The sequence below is a fragment of the Heptranchias perlo genome, chromosome 32 (genome assembly GCF_035084215.1).
Source record: "Heptranchias perlo isolate sHepPer1 chromosome 32, sHepPer1.hap1, whole genome shotgun sequence".
NCBI lineage: Eukaryota > Metazoa > Chordata > Chondrichthyes > Hexanchiformes > Hexanchidae > Heptranchias > Heptranchias perlo.
Genome location: NC_090356.1, coordinates 2,838,071 through 2,855,987, shown reverse-complemented (window position 1 = coordinate 2,855,987; position 17,917 = coordinate 2,838,071). Strand labels below are relative to the sequence as shown.

Genomic DNA, 17,917 nt, shown 5'->3' with positions numbered 1-17,917 from the left:
TAAAGCGCGCAGCACGAATCCAGAGTAAAACCAAAACTAGGAGACTGGGCCAAACCAGGCCAGTGACAGAGCCCCATGGGGCTCGGAGTCAGGGCCTTTACAAGAAAGTGGGGACTGACGCCCTCCACTTCTGATCAGTGCACCATCACTTACCATAAAGTCAGTAACTCCCCAGGAAATAGATTACTACTACTTTTAAGAAAAAAAACTATTTAAGGCCCTCTCCCTCCAGAGACCCACAGATTAGACGGTGAGCAGGGGAGCCACAGAAATTAGGATGGTGGCTCAGCCCTCCCTATCTCTGTAACCTCTGCCAGCCCAACAATCTACTGGAGTTTTTTGAGGATGTAACTGGTAGAATAGATAGGGAAGAACCAGTGGATGTGGTTTATTTGGATTTTCAGAAGGCCTTTGATAAAGTCCCACATAAGAGGTTAGTGTGCAAAATTAAAGCACATGGGATTGGGGGAATATACTGGCATGGATTGAGAATTGGTTGACAGACAGGAAACAGAGAGTAGGAATAAACGGGTCTTTTTTTCCGGATGGCAGGCAGTGACTAGTGGGGTACCGCAGGGATCAGTGCTTGGGCCCCAGCTATTCACAATATATATCAATGATTTGGATGAGGGAACTAAATGTAACATTTCCAAGTTTGCAGACGACACAAAACTAGTTGTGAGGAGGATGCAAAGAGGCTTCAAGGCGATTTAGACAAGTTGAGTGAGTGGGCAAATACATGGCAGATGCAGTATAATGTGGATAAATGTGAAGTTATCCACTTTGGAAGGAAAAACAGAAAGGCAGAGTATTATTTAAATGGTGATAGATTGGGAAATGTTGATAAATAAAGGGACCTGGGTGTCCTTGTACACCAGTCACTGAAAGCAAACATGCAGGTGCAGCAAGCAGTTAGGAAGGCAAATGGTATGTTGGCCTTCATTGCAAGAGGATTTGAGTACAGGAGCAAGGATGCCTTACTGCAGTTATACAGGGCCTTGGTGAGACCACACCTGGAGTAGTGTGTGCAGTTTTGGTCTCCTTACCTAAGAAAGGATATACTTTCCATAGAGGGAGTGCAGCGAAGGTTCACCAGACTAATCCCTGGGATGGCAGGACTGTCGTACGAGGAGAGATTGGGTCGACTCAGCCTGTATTCACTCGAGTTTAGAAGAATGAGAGGGGATCTCATTGAAACATATAAAATTCTGACAGGGCTAGACAGACTGGATGCAGGGAGGATGTTTCCCCTGGCTGGGGAGTCTAGAACGAGGGGTCACAGTCTCAGGATACGAGGTAGGACATTTAGGACTGAGATGAGGAGAAATTTCTTCACTCAGAGGGTGGTGAACCTGTGGAATTCTCTACCACAGAAGCTGTGGAGGCCAAGTCACTGAATATATTTAAGAATTGCAAGGAATCTTACAACACCAGGTTATAGTCCAATTGTTGGACTATAACCTGGTGTTGTAAGATTCCTTGCATTTGTCAACCCCAGTCCATCACCGGCATCTCCACATCATTATATTTAAGAAGGAGCTAGATAGATTTCTAGACACAAAAGGCATGGGGAGAGAGGGGAATATGGTATTGAGATAGAGGATCAGCCATGATCATATTGAATAGTGGAGCAGGTTTGAAGGGCCGAATGGCCTACTCCTGCTCCTGCTCCTATTTTCTAATCCTCCGAGATCACTGCACTCCTCCAATTCTTGCCTCTTGCACATCCCCGACTTTAATCCTTAAAACCTCCCTCTTTGACCAAGCTTTTTGGTCACCTGTCCTAATATCTCCTTGCGTGGCTCGGTGTCAAATTTTGTCTGATAATCACTCCTGTGAAGTTCCCTGGGACGTTTTACTACGTTAAAGGCGCTATATAAATGCAAGTTGTTGTTGTTCGATCCCCAGTCTGTGCAGTTTTGGCTGATCTCAGCTTGGGTCTTACATTTGGCCCCCGTGCCCTTTGGCCCAACAAATGGCGACACAGAAACCACTGAACTTGGGCTAAAGAATAAATGATAAATTTTAATGTTTGTTTTTTGACTTGGTAACCTACAAGTACAGAATTTTCACTGAACACAAGCTCGTCACTGGATTCCGACAGGGAACCCCAAGTACGTAACCTGGGCCAGACTGCACCCCAGAGAATCTACCAAATTCCCCTCTCTACGGTCTACTCAATTTTTAAAACACAATCTCACTGGGCATATGGGAGGCTTATATAAAAATATCAAAACCGGCTTCTCCTTTAGCAGCGTCTGTAATTAGATCTGTTACCACATGGGGGCGATAAACTCCACATCCACCACAAGATCCTGGTTTTAAAACCCATTTCCTCCCTTCCTCTCCTGAAGGTGGTGATTCTGGGTTGGGCTCAGTTCCAGAGCTTCTGCTTATCCTCCAGTATCTCGCCCAAGAGCCATTCTTAATGTGTGAACATTAACAAACTATTGTGCTACTGGGGCCGTTACATCTGCAACACTTTTCACAGGAGCAGGAACCCTGGCTGAATCCCCTCCTCCACCACCAGCCAAACAGGGGTAAATAGACAGAGAGAGATAGGAAATAGGAGCAGGAGTAGGCCATTTGGCCCTTCGAGCCTGCTCCGCCATTCAATATGATCATATGTAAGAAATCTTACAACACCAGGTTATAGTCCAACAGTTTTATAAGTCATAAAACTGTTGGACTATAACCTGGTGTTGTAAGATTCCTAAAATTTGTCCACCTCAGTCCATCACCGGCATCTCCACATCAGGGCAATGTGATCGTGGCTGATCCTCTGTCTCAATACCATATTCCCGCTCTCTCCCCATACCCCTTGATACCTTGTGTCTAGAAATCTATCTAGCTCACTCCTTAAATATATTCAGTGACTTGGCCTCCACAGCCTTCTGTGGTAGAGAATTCCACAGGTTCACCACCCTCAGTGAAGAAATTTCCCCTCATCTCAGTCCTAAATGTCCTACCTCATATCCTGAGACTGTGACCCCTTCGTTCTGGACCCCCCCCCCAGCCAGGGGAAGCATCCTCCCTGCATCCAGTCTGTCTAACCCTGTCAGAATTTTATATGTTTCAATGAGATCCCCTCTCATTCTTCTAAACTCGAGTGAATACAGGCCGAGTCGACCCAATCTCTCCTCATACGACAGTCCTGCCATCTCAGGAATCAGTCTGGTGAACCTTCGCTGCACTCCCTCTACGCAAACTGTATCCTTTCTTAGGTAAGGAGACCAAAGCTGCACACAATACTCCAGGTGTGGTCTCACTGAATTCTACCCTGTACCCCCAGGCTGAATCATAGAGATCAACTAAACCATCACAGACCGGGGATCAGACCAGACACCTTCCTGTTTGTACGCTCAGCTACGGCCCCCCCACGCCATCCTCTGCCGCCCCCCGTGCATCTATCTGTTCACACCACCAACCCGACACACTATCAGTGTTTCGAGGGTTAATAAGCTGTAACCGCCATGTGTTTGGAATGTTTACAGGATGCAGATTAACGTCTCCTCCAACCCACTGATTCCTCAGACAGACGGCAGGGGATTCTGGGCTCCGGGGATCCTGTTCGGAAGGCTTCCCAACACGAACATCTGGCTCCCGAACATGGCCCGATTCCAGCTGCTGAACTGATTGATGCTGCAACACCGCCCCCTGCCTGTGCACAGAGGTCACCGCGACTCTGAGTTTCACACCTTGTAACAGAGAGCGGAGTGAGCAGCTCAGGGTCAAATCCACAAGTGTAAGAGGTGGGGGGGGGGGGGGTGACATATAGATGACATAAAAGTAGATCTCAGTTAAGCTATACCGTTCTGCTTAAATTGCAGAGTAACTCACACCAAACCAAGCAAGAGAGAGCCTGCCAGAGCCGTTTTGAAACACTCGAGTAGATTCTGCGCCTCCAATCTCTTCAGTTCCAGCAAGAAAAGCCCCAATTTTTCAAGCCTAGCTTTGTCACTATAACCTGCCGCTCTGATATCTCTGAGTGAACCTTCGCTGAGCCCTCTCCACGACTCAGACCCGCAGCTAGTGGCCCAACTAATGTCTCACACAAATTCAACATCACTCCGAAAACAAACAAACTCACTCACCCCCCACCCCAGTGTTTACTAATTTCACGCTGATATTTAACCAGGGACTTGAGCCCATAATCTAGGCTGACATTCCAGTATAGTACTGAGGGAGTGCTGCACTGTCAGAGGTGCCGTCCTTTGGATGAGACAATAAACCGAGGCCCCGTCTGCCCTCCCAGGTAAAAGATCCCATGGCACTATTTCGAAGAAGAGCAGGGGAGTTCTCCCCAGTGTCCTGACCAATATTTCTCTCAACCAACATCACTGAAACAGATTATTTGGTCATTATCACATCACCGTTTGTGGGATCTTGCTGTGCGCAAATTGGCTGCCACGTTTCCTACATTACAACAGTGACTACACTTCAAAAGTATTTCATTGGCTGTAAAGCGCTTTGGGACATCCTGAGGTCGTGAAAGGCGCTATATAAATGCAAGTTTGTCTTTCCTGAATGATTTCTAACACTCAGCCTGTTTGAACAGCTTCTCAGGCCCAGGCTCCCTGCTTAAGGCTGAGGTCTGTGTGTTTTTTTTTAAAAAACATCTGTTCTATAATTAGAAACACATTCACCAGCCAGGAACTAAAGGCCAACAGGTTCAAATCATTAACATGACTCCATCCAGCACTGCCCAGCCATTACACATCTTATGTCATATTTGCTTAAAATATCAAGACGTTTTATTGGGTTCCTGAGTAATCGGACATGCCAAACTCCTTTCTACATTTCCTCTGGCACCTACAATCTTATCACCCCACCACAAAAATGAGCCCTTTTAAAAATAGCCCCTTACTGTGCAGGAAGGCTTGTGCTCGATGTCTGATCTCAGGACAGCGATAGGATAACTTCAATTACCTGATTCCTGCGGGGTCTGTGGACAGCAAAGTGCCCATGTGCAGACATCCAGGGAGACTAGACTGATGCACCCCCAGGTTAATCAGCCTGCCGACATGTGCTGCCTGGACTTGCACAGAGAGAAGCCACAGGGGCACAGGTGTCTATGGGTCCATACCCCGGGGAGAGTCAGCACCTTCAGGAGAGGAGGGGACCTGAACCCCGGGGAGAGTCAGCACCTTCAGGAGAGGAGGGGACCTGAACCCCAGGGAGAGTCAGCACCTTCAGGAGAGGAGGGGACCTGAACCCCAGGGAGAGTCAGCACCTTCAGGAGAGGAGGGGACCTGAACCCCAGGGAGAGTCAGCACCTTCAGGAGAGGAGGGGACCTGAACCCCAGGGAGAGTCAGCACCTTCAGGAGAGGAGGGGACCTGAACCCCAGGGAGAGTCAGCACCTTCAGGAGAGGAGGAGGAGGAGGAGGAGGGGGTGGGGGGAGTGAGAGCTGGGATGGAACTCCTGGATCCAGTTGTTTCTCCTTTAAACACGGAGGGCAGACGGCTAACAGTGACACGCACACATCCTTCAACAGTTGAACCAATCGCACGAGGCCACAGTTCATTCAGTCCCTGGGCCCAGTATTTGAAATTGCAGCATTGGAACCGATTGATGACTGATGGAATTATACGTTTATTGGAGTGATGCTGTGGAGCTGGGCAGAGCAGGCCATTCATTGGTCTCCCTCACACAACCCCGCTTCATAAATCCTGAATCAAAGTATCGCCACAGATTCCAAGAGGGATTGGACTCTGATAACTCCCGCTGCCAATGGTTCAGTGGGTAACAGGTCCAGCCCGTCTAGTGCCGAGTCACATGCCACACACCAGTCCTGGTCTCTGCCGAGTTGGTGCATCTCAGCCGGAACGATTGAGGTGTTGGAGTCACTTCAAACCCCACTTCTCCCTCACCGTAAAACTGTCCCTCATAGCACCGGGATGGAGATCAGTCAAATCTGAGGGGAACAGACCCGGGTGCGTACAGCGATCGGGGGGGGGGTGTTTGAAGGAGCCCGTGTGGGGCAGGGTGCAGGGTTAGGGTGCAGGGTTAGGGTGCAGGGGCTGCGGGATTGGACGGACACCAGTAACTGTCCCGCTGCTGGTATTTTTTTTTTTTAAACGTCCACTGCAGCAACTCGCCAAGGCTTCTTCGACAGCACCTCCCAAACCCGCAACCTCTATCACCCAGAAGGTCAAGGGTAGTAGGTGCATGGGAACAACATCAACAACTTGCATTTATATAGCACCTTTCATCTAATAAAACATCCCAAGGAGCTTCACAGGAGCGTAATCAGACAGAAATTGACACCGAGCCAAAGAAGGCACTTTGTGTACAATTAATTACTTTGTGTACAGCCACTGTTGTGTAGGTAAACATGGCTGCCATTTTGTGCAGAGCATGATCGCACCAATTGCTATGAGAGTGACTAGTCTGTGTTTCTGGCGATACTTTCTTTTAAAAATTCTTTCATGGGATGTGGGCGTCGCTGGCGAGGCCAGCATTTATTGCCCATCCCTAATTGCCCTCGAGAAGGTGGTGGTGAGCCGCCTTCTTGAACCGCTGCAGTCCATGTGGTGAAGGTTCTCCCACAGTGCTGTTAGGAAGGGAGTTCCAGGATTTTGACTCAGCGACGATGAACGAACGGCGATATATTTCCAAGTTGGGAACATGCAGGTGGTGTTGTTCCCATGTGCCTGCTGCTCTTGTCCTTCTAGATGGTAGAGGTCACGGGTTTGGGAGGTGCTGTCGAAGAAGCCTTGGTGAGTTGCTGCAGTGCATCCTGTGGATGGTACACACTGCAGCCACGGTGCGCCGGTGGTGAAGGGAGTGAACGTTTAGGGTGGTGGATGGGGTGCCAATCAAGCGGGTTGCTTTGTCCCGGATGGTGTTGAGCTTCTTGAGTGTTGTTGGAGCTGCACTCATCCAGGCAAGTGGACAGTATTCCATCACATTCTTTACTTGTGCCTTGTAGATGGTGGAAAGGCTTTGGGGAGTCAGGAGGTGAGTCACTCGCCGCAGAATACCCAGCCTCTGACCTGCTCTTGTAGCCACAGTATTTATGTGGCTGGTCCAGTTAAGTTTCTGGTCAATGGTGACCCCCAGGATGTTGATGGTGGGGGTTTCGGCGATGGTAATGCCGTTGAATGTCAAGGGGAGGTGGTTAGACGCTCTCTTGTTAGAGATGGTCATTGCCTGGCACTTGTCTGGTGCAAATGTTACTTGCCACTTATGAGTCCAAACCTGGATGTTGTCCAGGTTTTGCTGCATTGGGCACGGACTGCTTCATTATCTGAGGGGTTGCGAATGGAACTGAACACTGTGCAATCATCAGCGAACATCCCCATTTCTGACCTTATGATGGAGGGAAGGTCATTGATGAAGCAGCTGAAGATGGTTGGGCCTAGGACACTGCCCTGAGGAACTCCTGCAGCAATGTCTACTACTTGAGGGACAGGCTGCACTTCTTCCAACAGATGCATGGATCTTTGAGGTCCATTAAAACAGGCAGACGGGGCCTCGGTTTAATATCTCATCTGAAAGACGGCACCTCCAACGGTGCAGCACTCCCTCAGTACTACACAGGTGTGTCAGCCTGAAATCCTAGAATGGGACTCGAACCCACCACCTTCTCACTCAAGGTTTGGTGTAAACAGCTGAGCCAAACCAGCGCGAATATTCAGCAGCTGACACAGAAAGCTCATAGATCACACTCAGAATTACATCCAATCTACAGCACAGAATCTGGTCTACGCCGGTGTTTATACTCGACACGAGCCTCCCCCCATTCTGATTACCTCCCCCCACCCTGCCTCTTTCCCCTTCTCTCTCATTAAATGCACTAATGCTATAAGGACACAAGAAATAGGATCAGGAGTAGGCCATCCGGCCCCTCGAGCCTGCTCCGCCATTCAATAAGTTCATGGCTGATCTTCGACCTCAACTCCACTTTCCTGCCCGATCCCCGTATCCCTTGATTCCCCTAGAGTCCAAAAATCTATCGATCTCAGCCTTGAATATATTCAGTGACTGAGCCTCCACAGCCCTTTGGGGTAGAGAATTCCAAAGATTCACAACCCTCTGAGTGAAGAAATTCCTTCTTGTCTCAGTCCTAAATGGCCGACCCCTTATCCTGAGACTCTCCAGCCAGGGGAAACAGCCTCTCAGCATCTACCCTGTCGAGCCCCCTCAGAATCTCATATGTTTCAATGAGATCACCTCTCATTCCTCTAAACTCCAGAGAGTGTCAGCCCATTCTACTCTGCTTCAACCACTCTGTGTGCAGTGAGTTCCACATTCTCACCACTCTCTGAGCAAAGAAATTCCTCCCAAGTTCTTTATTTGATCTGTTGGTGACGATCTTCTATTTACCCCCTTGTTCTGGACTCACCCACAAGTGGAAGCAGTTTCTCCACATCAGCACTTTTGGCCCCTTCCCCAATTAGCAAACCTGCAAAGGCCGAGTACAGAGTCAGCAGCAAGCTGTGAACTGCAGGAGGAGCCTTGGGATCAGGCCAGGGGCTGTTTTAATGGGCAGACTCACAGGCCATTAAAATTTAAAATCAGAAACAGCCAACTGCAGAGGTGCTGGAATTAATCTGGCAAAAATCGGTCGTCAGGATAAACAGCAAAAAGCCACTTCTAAAAAGCAAGGTGAATAACAATTCTGAAAACACACACAGGTGTGGGAAGGAATTGCACCCAGAGAGGGCCACAAATACACAGCATAATGCTGAAAGAATGACGTGCATTTATATAGCGCCTTTCACAACCTCAGGATGTCCCAAAGTACTTTTGAAGTGCAGTCACTGTTGTAATGTAGGAAACGCGGCAGCCAATTTGCGCACAGCAAGATCCCACAAACAGCAATGAGATAAATGACCAGATGATCTGTTTAGTGATGTTGGTTGAGGGATAAATATTGACCAGGACACCGGGGAGAACTCCCCTGCTCTTCTTTGGAACAATGCTGCGGGGTCTTTTACATCCACCTGAGAGGCGGCACCTCCGACAGTGCAGCGCTCCCTCAGTACTGACCCTCCGACAGTGCAGCGCTCCCTCAGTACTGACCCTCCGACAGTGCAGCGCTCCCTCAGTACTGACCCTCCGACAGTGCAGCGCTCCCTCAGTACTGACCCTCCGACAGTGCAGCGCTCCCTCAGTACTGACCCTCCGACAGTGCAGCGCTCCCTCAGTACTGACCCTCCGACAGTGCAGCGCTCCCTCAGTACTAACCCTCCGACAGTGCAGCGCTCCCTCAGTACTGACCCTCCGACAGTGCAGCGCTCCCTCAGTACTGACCGTCCGACAGTGCAGCGCTCCCTCAGTACTGACCGTCCGACAGTGCAGCGCTCCCTCAGTACTGACCGTCCGACAGTGCAGCGCTCCCTCAGTACTGACCGTCCGACAGTGCAGCGCTCCCTCAGTACTGACCGTCCGACAGTGCAGCGCTCCCTCAGTACTGACCCTCCGACAGTGCAGCACTCCCTCAGTACTGACCCTCCGACAGTGCAGCGCTCCCTCAGTACTGACCGTCCGACAGTGCAGCGCTCCCTCAGTACTGACCCTCCGACAGTGCAGCGCTCCCTCAGTACTGACCCTCCGACAGTGCAGCACTCCCTCAGTACAGACCCTCCGACAGTGCAGGCCAGGGTTTGATGGATAGACGTAGAGAAGATGTTTCCACTTGTGGGGGAGACCAGAACTAGGGGCCATAAATATAAGATAGTCACTAATAAATCCAATCGGGAATTCAGGAGAAACTTCTTTACCCAGAGAGTGGTGAGAATGTGGAACTCGCTACCACAAGGAGTAGTTGAGGTGAATAGTATAGATGCATTTAAGGGGAAGCTCGATAAACACATGAGGGAGAAAGGAATAGAAGGATATGCTGATAGGGTGAGATGAAGTAGGGAGGGAGGAGGCTCGTGTGGATCATAAACACCAGCATAGACCAGTTGGGCCGAATGGCCTGTTTCTGTGCTGTACATTTTATGTAATTCCCTGTTATCCAGCTCCCAACCAGTGTCCAAGGGAACTGCACACACATCAATCCTCGTACATGGTTTGGTGGGGGTGCAGATATATAAGAACCTGCTCCCCCACTGACCGGGACACTGTAGGCACAGTCTCACAGTACTGTACCGTCCAAAGAGTAGAACAGCCTCATCCCGTTAACACCAACAGACCCGCTATATACGGAGGGGATTGTACCAGATGCCAGATGAATTTTAACAACTTCCCTCACAGACAGACCGACCCCTCAGAAGGGTTAAAAATCTCTCTCTTCACTCACTTAGCCCAGCGAGGAGCCAGTAACACACTCCAGCAGAAACAGTGACAGCAGAGCATTGCACTATACTCACTGCCAAGCACTCGAGGATAACAGCTCCTCCCAGCTGCAAACCAGCCGGTGTCCCATCCATAATTTAAAAAAACAAATTCACTGGTCTGAAGTTTCAGTTGAACAGTGTCTCACGGCACAAAAGGCTTCTGACTATGGCTGAAAGCCCAGGTCTCAATTAAACACACCACAGCCTGCCCGGTCAGACAGCTGCAAACACCACTCTGCTGCCGTTCTCCTGCCCTGCTCCAAACTGTCTAATTCAGCTGCACAATTAGTAGGGATTTATTTTGAGAGAGATTTCCCTTCCTGCTACCTCTCCAAGACAGGAGGGTTAGGGAGCTGGTTTATCTCAAATCAGTTTGCCACTGGTTACCACTAGTTACCACGGACAGGATTTGGGCCGATGCTGAATGGACGAGGTCAGGTTTTGGCTCCTCTCCCCTACCCCCCACTTCTCTCCCCTACCCCCCCAGAGACTTGAGCACAGTTAGGATATGGGGAAAAGGTGGGAAAGTGGAGTTGAGGTAAAAATCAGATCAGCCATGATGTCATTGAATAGGCTCGAGGGGCCGAATGGCGGAGCAGGCTCGAGGGGCCGAATGGCGGAGCAGGCTCGAGGGGCCGAATGGCGGAGCAGGCTCGAGGGGCCGAATGGCGGAGCAGGCTCGAGGGGCCGAATGGCGGAGCAGGCTCGAGGGGCCGAATGGCGGAGCAGGCTCGAGGGGCCGAATGGCCTACTCCTGCTCCTATCCCTTATGGTCTTGTAGTCCAGACTGACACTCCCAGTGCACAGTACTGAGGCCGTTTTTCAGATGAGACATTAAACCTCCATGGTTGAATAGCCTGCCAAATCTGCCTGGGTTCACACATGAAGACTGGCTGCCTGGAGGGTGGGGGGCGTGGGCGGGGGCCTTGGCGCCCATGGAACTGTACCCCTCAGTCAGCGACTTCAGAATAGTGAGAGGAGGAAATTCCTAGTAAGTCGGGAGTGAGGTGATGGGGAATAAGACATTAAATGTGGAGAGACGCGAACTTTTTAAAGACCAGGCCGTGATGCTGGAGTTACGATACAAACTTACAGGTCTCGGGACCACCAGCACCTCACTGGAAGGGGCCCCTCTGGCAAATGGCCCTCCCACAGGGCTTCCTGTAATCACTAAATATTACCCAGTGTCCAGGACAGACCCTACCTTATCCTCCTGCTCCAGTCGAATACACTCCTCCAGCCGCTTCTGAATCTCCTCTTGGACGGTTTTGGCATATTGACAATCGAGCTCCTCGCTGAACACAGGAACAGTGCAGTCAGTTTAAGACAGACTTGTATTTCTGTAGCGTCTTTCACAACCTCAGGACATCCCAAAGTGCTTTACAGCCAATGAATTACTTTTGAAGTGTAGTCACTGTTGGAATGTAGGAATGTGGCAGCCAATTTGTGCACAGCAAGATCCCACAAACAGCAATGTGATAAATGACCAGGAGAACTCCTCTGCTCTTCTTTGAAATATTGCCATGGGATCTTTTATGTCCACCTGAGGTGGCAGACAGGGCCTTGGTTTAATATCCCATCTGAAAGACGGCCCCCCCAACCCGGGCTCTTCCCCCCCCCCCCCACCCACCCCCACCCCAGGCTCTCCCCCCCCCCCCCCCCACCCACCCCCACCCCAGGCTCTCCCCCCCCCCCCCCCCCGCACAGCCCGGGCTCCCCCCCCCCCCGCACAGCCCGGGCTCCCCCCCCCCCGCACAGCCCGGGCTCCCCCCCCCCCCGCACAGCCCGGGCTCCCCCCCCCCCCCCCACCCACCCCGCACAGCCTGGGCTTTCCCCTCCCCCCCGCACAGCCCGGGCTCCCCCCCCCCCGCACAGCCTGGGCTTTCCCCCCCCCCCCCGCACAGCCCGGGCTCCCCCCCCCCCCGCACAGCCCGGGCTCCCCCCCCCCCCCCCACCCACCCCGCACAGCCCGGGCTCTCCCCCCACCCCCCCCCCACCCACCCCGCACAGCCCGGGCTCTCCCCCCACCCCCCCCCCACCCCCCCCCACCCACCCCGCACAGCCCGGGCTCTCCCCCCACCCCCCCCCACCCCCCCCCACCCACCCCGCACAGCCCGGGCTCTCCCCCCACCCCCCCCCACCCACCCCGCACAGCCCGGGCTCTCCCCCCACCCCCCCCCACCCACCCCGCACAGCCCGGGCTCTCCCCCCACCCCCCCCCACCCACCCCGCACAGCCCGGGCTCTCCCCCCACCCCCCCCCACCCACCCCGCACAGCCCGGGCTCTCCCCCCACCCCCCCCCACCCACCCCGCACAGCCCGGGCTCTCCCCCCACCCCCCCCCACCCACCCCGCACAGCCCGGGCTCTCCCCCCACCCCCCCCCACCCACCCCGCACAGCCCGGGCTCTCCCCCCACCCCCCCCCACCCACCCCGCACAGCCCGGGCTCTCCCCCCACCCCCCCCCCACCCACCCCGCACAGCCCGGGCTCTCCCCCCACCCCCCCCCACCCACCCCGCACAGCCCGGGCTCTCCCCCCACCCCCCCCCCACCCACCCCGCACAGCCCGGGCTCTCCCCCCACCCCCCCCCCACCCACCCCGCACAGCCCGGGCTCCCCCCCCCCCCCCCCCCCCACCCCCCCACCCCCCCCCACCCACCCCGCACAGCCTGGGCTCTCCCCTCCCCACCCCGGGCTCTCCCCCCCCACTCCCCCCGATGTACGTACATTTGTTGCTGGAGTTCCCGGCTGTAGTGTTTGGCCTCCATTTCCTCTTCATCCTGCAGTTTCTTGGCCACACAAACATCCTGACGGACCAACTTGTTCTTCTCAATGTTTGAGGCGTAATGCTGTTCAACTGGGGACATAAACATGGGACATCATTTAACAGCGACACAATTCTCACTCCTTCAATTTAAACCACAACTTCATTTTCTCTGCTCCCTGATAAAAGTGAAAAGAAACAAAATCAGATCCCCAGGGTTTCTCCTCATCTCTCCCCCCACCCTCGCAGACCCAGCCTCTCCCTGGGGTGCAGAATCCACAGGATACTCTCCATGTCCAAACTTTGCCAGTGAGGTTAGGTGGTAGAAGGCAGACAGTAGGGATAATGGGGATGTACTTGAATTGGCAGGATGTGACTAGTGGCGTCTCACAGGGATGTGTGATGGGGCCTCAACCATTCACTGTATTTATTGTGTTATCTAAGTCGTTAATAGAGAGCCATATATCCAAGTTTGCCGACGACACAAAGATTGGTGGCATTGTAAGCAGTGTAGATGGGAGCATAAAATTCCTAAGAGACATTGAGAGATTAAGTGAGTGGGTAAAACTGTGGCAGACGGATTTCAACGCAGGTAAGTGTGAGGTCATTCATTTCGGACCCAAAAAGGATCGATCAGAGTATTTTTGAAATGGTGAAAAGCTCGGAACAGTGGAAGTCCAAAGAGATTTAGGGGGCCATGTGCACAGATCACTGAAATGCAGTGATCAGGTACAAAAAATAATCAAAAAGGCTAATGAAATGTTAACCTTTATATCTAGAGGGCTGGAATATAAAGGGGAGGAAGTTTTGTTCCAGCTGTACAAAGTCCTGGTTAGACCACATCTGGAGCACTGGGTACAGTTCTGGGCACTGCACCTTAGAAAGGATATTTTGGCCTTGGAAGGAGTGCAGCAGAGATTCACCAGAATGTTACCAGGGCTCCAAGGGTTAGATTATGAGGAGAGATTACATAAACTAGACTTGTACTCCCTGGAATATAGAAGGTTAAGGGGTGATTTGATTGAGGTTTTTAGGATTTTGAAGGGAATTGATAGGGTAGATAGAGAGAAACTTCTCCCGCTGGTGGGGGAGTCTGGGACAAGGGGACATAACCTTAAAATCAGAGCCAGGCCATTCAGGAGAGAAGTTAGGAAACACTTCTTCACTCAAAGGGTGGAACTCTGTCCCACAAAAAGCAGTAGATGCTCGCTCAATTAATAATTTTAAATCTGAGATCGATGGATCGCGAGCCAAGGGTATTAATGGATATGGAGTCAAGGCAGGTGGAGAGAGTTAGGATTCAGATCAGCCATGATCTCTTTGAATGGCGGAACAGGCTCGAGGGGTTGAATGGCCTCCTCCTGTTCCTAATTTTACTACGGAGGGTATTGCAATCCTCACCTCACGCCCCCGACACACATTTCCCACCTCCCACCCCACGCTATTGCCGACCGTCCCCAGAGGGTCATTTCAAGACCCTTGTGCTGTGACCTCCCCTTAACTCTCGTGTCTGCAGCTTCCCCTGGCCCGACATCCTAGCTCACACCCTCTGCTCAACTCCAGAATACTGGGGGGCTAACCCCCCACCCCCACCCCCCAAAATCAGAGCCTGCAGCCCTCACCGTGCTGCACTCTGGAACTCTCCCTAACCCCATCCCCTCCCGTCCCGTCAGCTCCCCCTCTCCCCACCTTCAAAAGGCCTCTTCCCCCAATTCCCGCTCAGTTTCCAATCTTCCTCCTCTCCGGAGAAACATTTCTAGCATTGCTCAGAGTTCGAGGCGCTATACAAGAGTGAACTGAGAGGCAGGCACTTCGGCCCATTCTGTCCTAGTCCAAGGGGGCCAGAAGCAACTTGTAGCCCCCACTCCCTTCAGCGGCCTCCGAGCTCTGCCTAGATTGGGGACCGAACGCCTCTGGTCTGTATGAGGTCGGAGGTCAGAGGTCGTCACCGACTGCGTTACTGGGCAGCCCTGCCTTGCGTTCACCCAACGGGACGGTCAAGATGCGACCAAATAAAAATAATCTTGGCGGAAATAATCCCAATGGCTCAATCGGCCAGCGTTAAACACAGACCCCGCTCAGAGCCGAGGGTGTTTCACAGCCTGCAGCTCTGTCCACTTACTCTCTTGTTCCTGGAGATTGTGCGCCAATGCTCCATCCTCCAAAACAGCAAACCCACGGCACACTGCAACACAAGAGGGCAAAGAAAAGGTTCTGGTAACACCACCCGTCAAACAGATACCGATATTACACACACACACACACACACACACACACCACAGGCCCCGTCACCCTCTTGCTCAAGAACCACTCCCCAGAATATTACAACACCCTGCGCCCCCACACTGTCTGCGTTTTATGCAGACACATAGGTTGTCTTTTTCTAAGTTGCTGTCACAAGAAAGGTGATTAGCCTCCAGTGGACAAACTGCATTTGTATAGCGCCTTTAACATAGTAAAAAATTCCCAAGGTGCTTCGCAGGAGTGATTGTCAGACAAAATTTGACACCGAGCCACATAGAGATTTTAGGAAGGGCAGAGGTAGATTTTAAGCAGCGTCTTAAAGGAGGAGAGAGAGGTGGAGGGGTTCAGGGAGGGAATTCCTAGACGGCTGAAGGCATGGCCGCCAATTACAAGCACTTTCCCACAGGGAGTAGTTAACATAAGAAATAGGAGCAGGAGTAGGCCGTACAGCCCCTCGAGCCTGCTCCACCATTCAATCAGATCATGGCTGATCTTCAACCTCAACTCCACTTTCCCGCCCAATCCCATATCCCTTAATTCCCCTAGAGTCCAAAAAATGTATCTATTTCAGCCTTGAATATATTCAATGACTCAGCATCCACAGCCCTCCGAGGTAGAGAATTCCAAAGACTCACAACTCTAAGTGAAGAAATTCCTTCTCATCTCAATCTTGAATGGCCGACCCCTTATCCTGCAACCAAGCCCCCTAGTGCTAGACTCTCCAGTCAGGGGAAACAACCTCTCAGCCTCTACCCTGTCGAGCCCCCTCAGAATCTGAGATGTTTCAATGAGATCACCTCTCATTCTCTAGTTGAACAATTAAGAGAGTCAGATTCCTGCACTGGTGAGTTACACTCTGTGGCATGAAAGGGATGGGCCAGGATAAACACTGCTCCAACGCAGGGTGGCTTCGTGGGTAACACTCTCGCCTCGGAGTCAGAAGGTTGTGGGTTCGAGTCCCACTCTGGGACTTGAGCACAGAATCCAGGCTGACACTCCAGTGTAGTTCTGAGGGAGTGCTGCTCTGTCGGAGGTGCCGACTTTCGGATGAGACGTAAAACCGAGGCCCTGTCTGCCCCCTCAGGTGGACGTAAAAGATCCCATGGCACTATTGGAAGAGCAGGGGAGTTCTCCCTGGTGTCCTGGCCAATATTTACCCCTCAACCAACATCACTAAAAAACAGATCAACAGCTCTTTTATCTCATTGCTGTTTGTGGGATCTCGCTGTGCACAATTTGTCTGCAATCTTTCCTATATTACAACAATGACTACACTTCAAAAAGTACTTAATTGGCTGTAAAGTGCTTTGGGACATCCTGAGGATGTGAATGGCACTATATAAATGCAAGTTTTTCTTTCTTAACAAATAGGATTTCTTGGAGACAGTCCCTCATGGAAAATTTTCAGGGCTTTGGGGAAAGAGCAAGGGAGTAGGACTAATTGGATAGCTCTTTCAAAGAGCCAGCACAGGTACGATGGGTTGAATGGCCTCCTTTTATGTTGCAAGATTCTATAAGCTCTTAGGAAAGAGGTTGCTGGATGTCAACACTCCCTATTTAGTACGAACAGCACAATACTCCCACCATTAACTGCAGACACTGATTTATTGCAAATGATGTCATGGGGAAATCTGACTGCTGAAACGTCGCGCTCCTCACAAGGCCTGCTTGACTGAAACTTCTATTTTTAAGTCAGACTCAGAACTCCTATAAAAGCTGTTCAGTCATCAGATAATGCCTTTTGTCACGCGATGCAGAAACACACAGTCCCAGGGCGGCTGCGGAAGTAGCGAGCACTTTCACCACTCTTTCTGCGGCACAGAGTTTCCTGAAAAGCTTCTATTCCATTTTGCAGGCGCTCAGCTCCCAGATACTTTCACTTTGAAAGTCGCACGAGGGAGACAAAGTGACAACACAGTGATGCCCGAGGGCCAGCTGAGGGGGCAAATCTGGGGCCTGGGCAACAGACCACAGCACAAAAAGGAAAAAGTCACACTATTGCAGTAGGAGGGTGGGCTGAGTGGAGAACGTAGCACTCTATAATCGAATGGTGCGGGAGGATTTAAAGCTGGCACTGGGTGAGTGTTGGGCACCATTAACATGGCAGGGGGCTGGTCGCCTCAGGGGGTTAATAGAGCATAACGGTTCCAGGATCAGTCCCCCCCCCTCCCGCCCCCATTTTGTACCGAGTTACCTGATCTTAACGGAGGGAGACCCAGGTAACAAATATAATGGGTGTCAACTGAAGCAGCAGCTGGTCGATCTCTGTTTTCCACCACTCTCCCTCCCTCCCCACCCACTCACTCACTCATTCCCTCCCACCCTCATCCAGTCCAGGGGCACTGAAGACCATTGCAACACACCGATCGCTGTCTCAGCTGGGATGCAGTAATCCAGCCCAGTCCAGGGACTGACCCTGGGGACCCTCCTGCTTCCAGTTTCCCCGATGCTAGAGATGTAATCAGAGATCCCCTCATTATGGTCATGGTAAGTGACTGGCTCCTTTCAACATCAAATTGTTTTGGCATCAAACAGTTAGCAGCTGTGAGACATGCTTTGATGTCGCAGTAACACAGAGTGTGCAATGCTCAGTAAAACCGATCGCCAAGAGCTGCC

General features: G+C 51.8%; 2 protein-coding genes across 3 annotated transcripts in view; one reads left to right on the top strand and one right to left on the bottom strand.

The window, feature by feature from the left end:
- Positions 1-17,917, bottom strand: part of ccdc187 (coiled-coil domain containing 187) — a 43,966-nt gene that overhangs the window by 15,859 nt on the left and 10,190 nt on the right. For both annotated transcript variants that reach the window (XM_067970196.1, XM_067970197.1), the window contains exons 3-5: positions 15,180-15,242; positions 13,021-13,150; positions 11,497-11,587 (exon numbers count right to left, since the gene is read on the bottom strand). In XM_067970196.1, coding sequence (XP_067826297.1) covers positions 11,497-11,587; positions 13,021-13,150; positions 15,180-15,242 — 284 coding nt within the window. The remainder of the gene's footprint in view (positions 1-11,496; positions 11,588-13,020; positions 13,151-15,179; positions 15,243-17,917) is intronic.
- LOC137300926 (prepro-urotensin II-beta-like) overlaps positions 17,506-17,917 on the top strand; it is a 28,405-nt gene continuing 27,993 nt past the window's right edge. The window contains exon 1 of the mRNA XM_067970199.1: positions 17,506-17,788. The gene's annotated coding sequence lies outside the window, so the exon portion shown is untranslated. The remainder of the gene's footprint in view (positions 17,789-17,917) is intronic.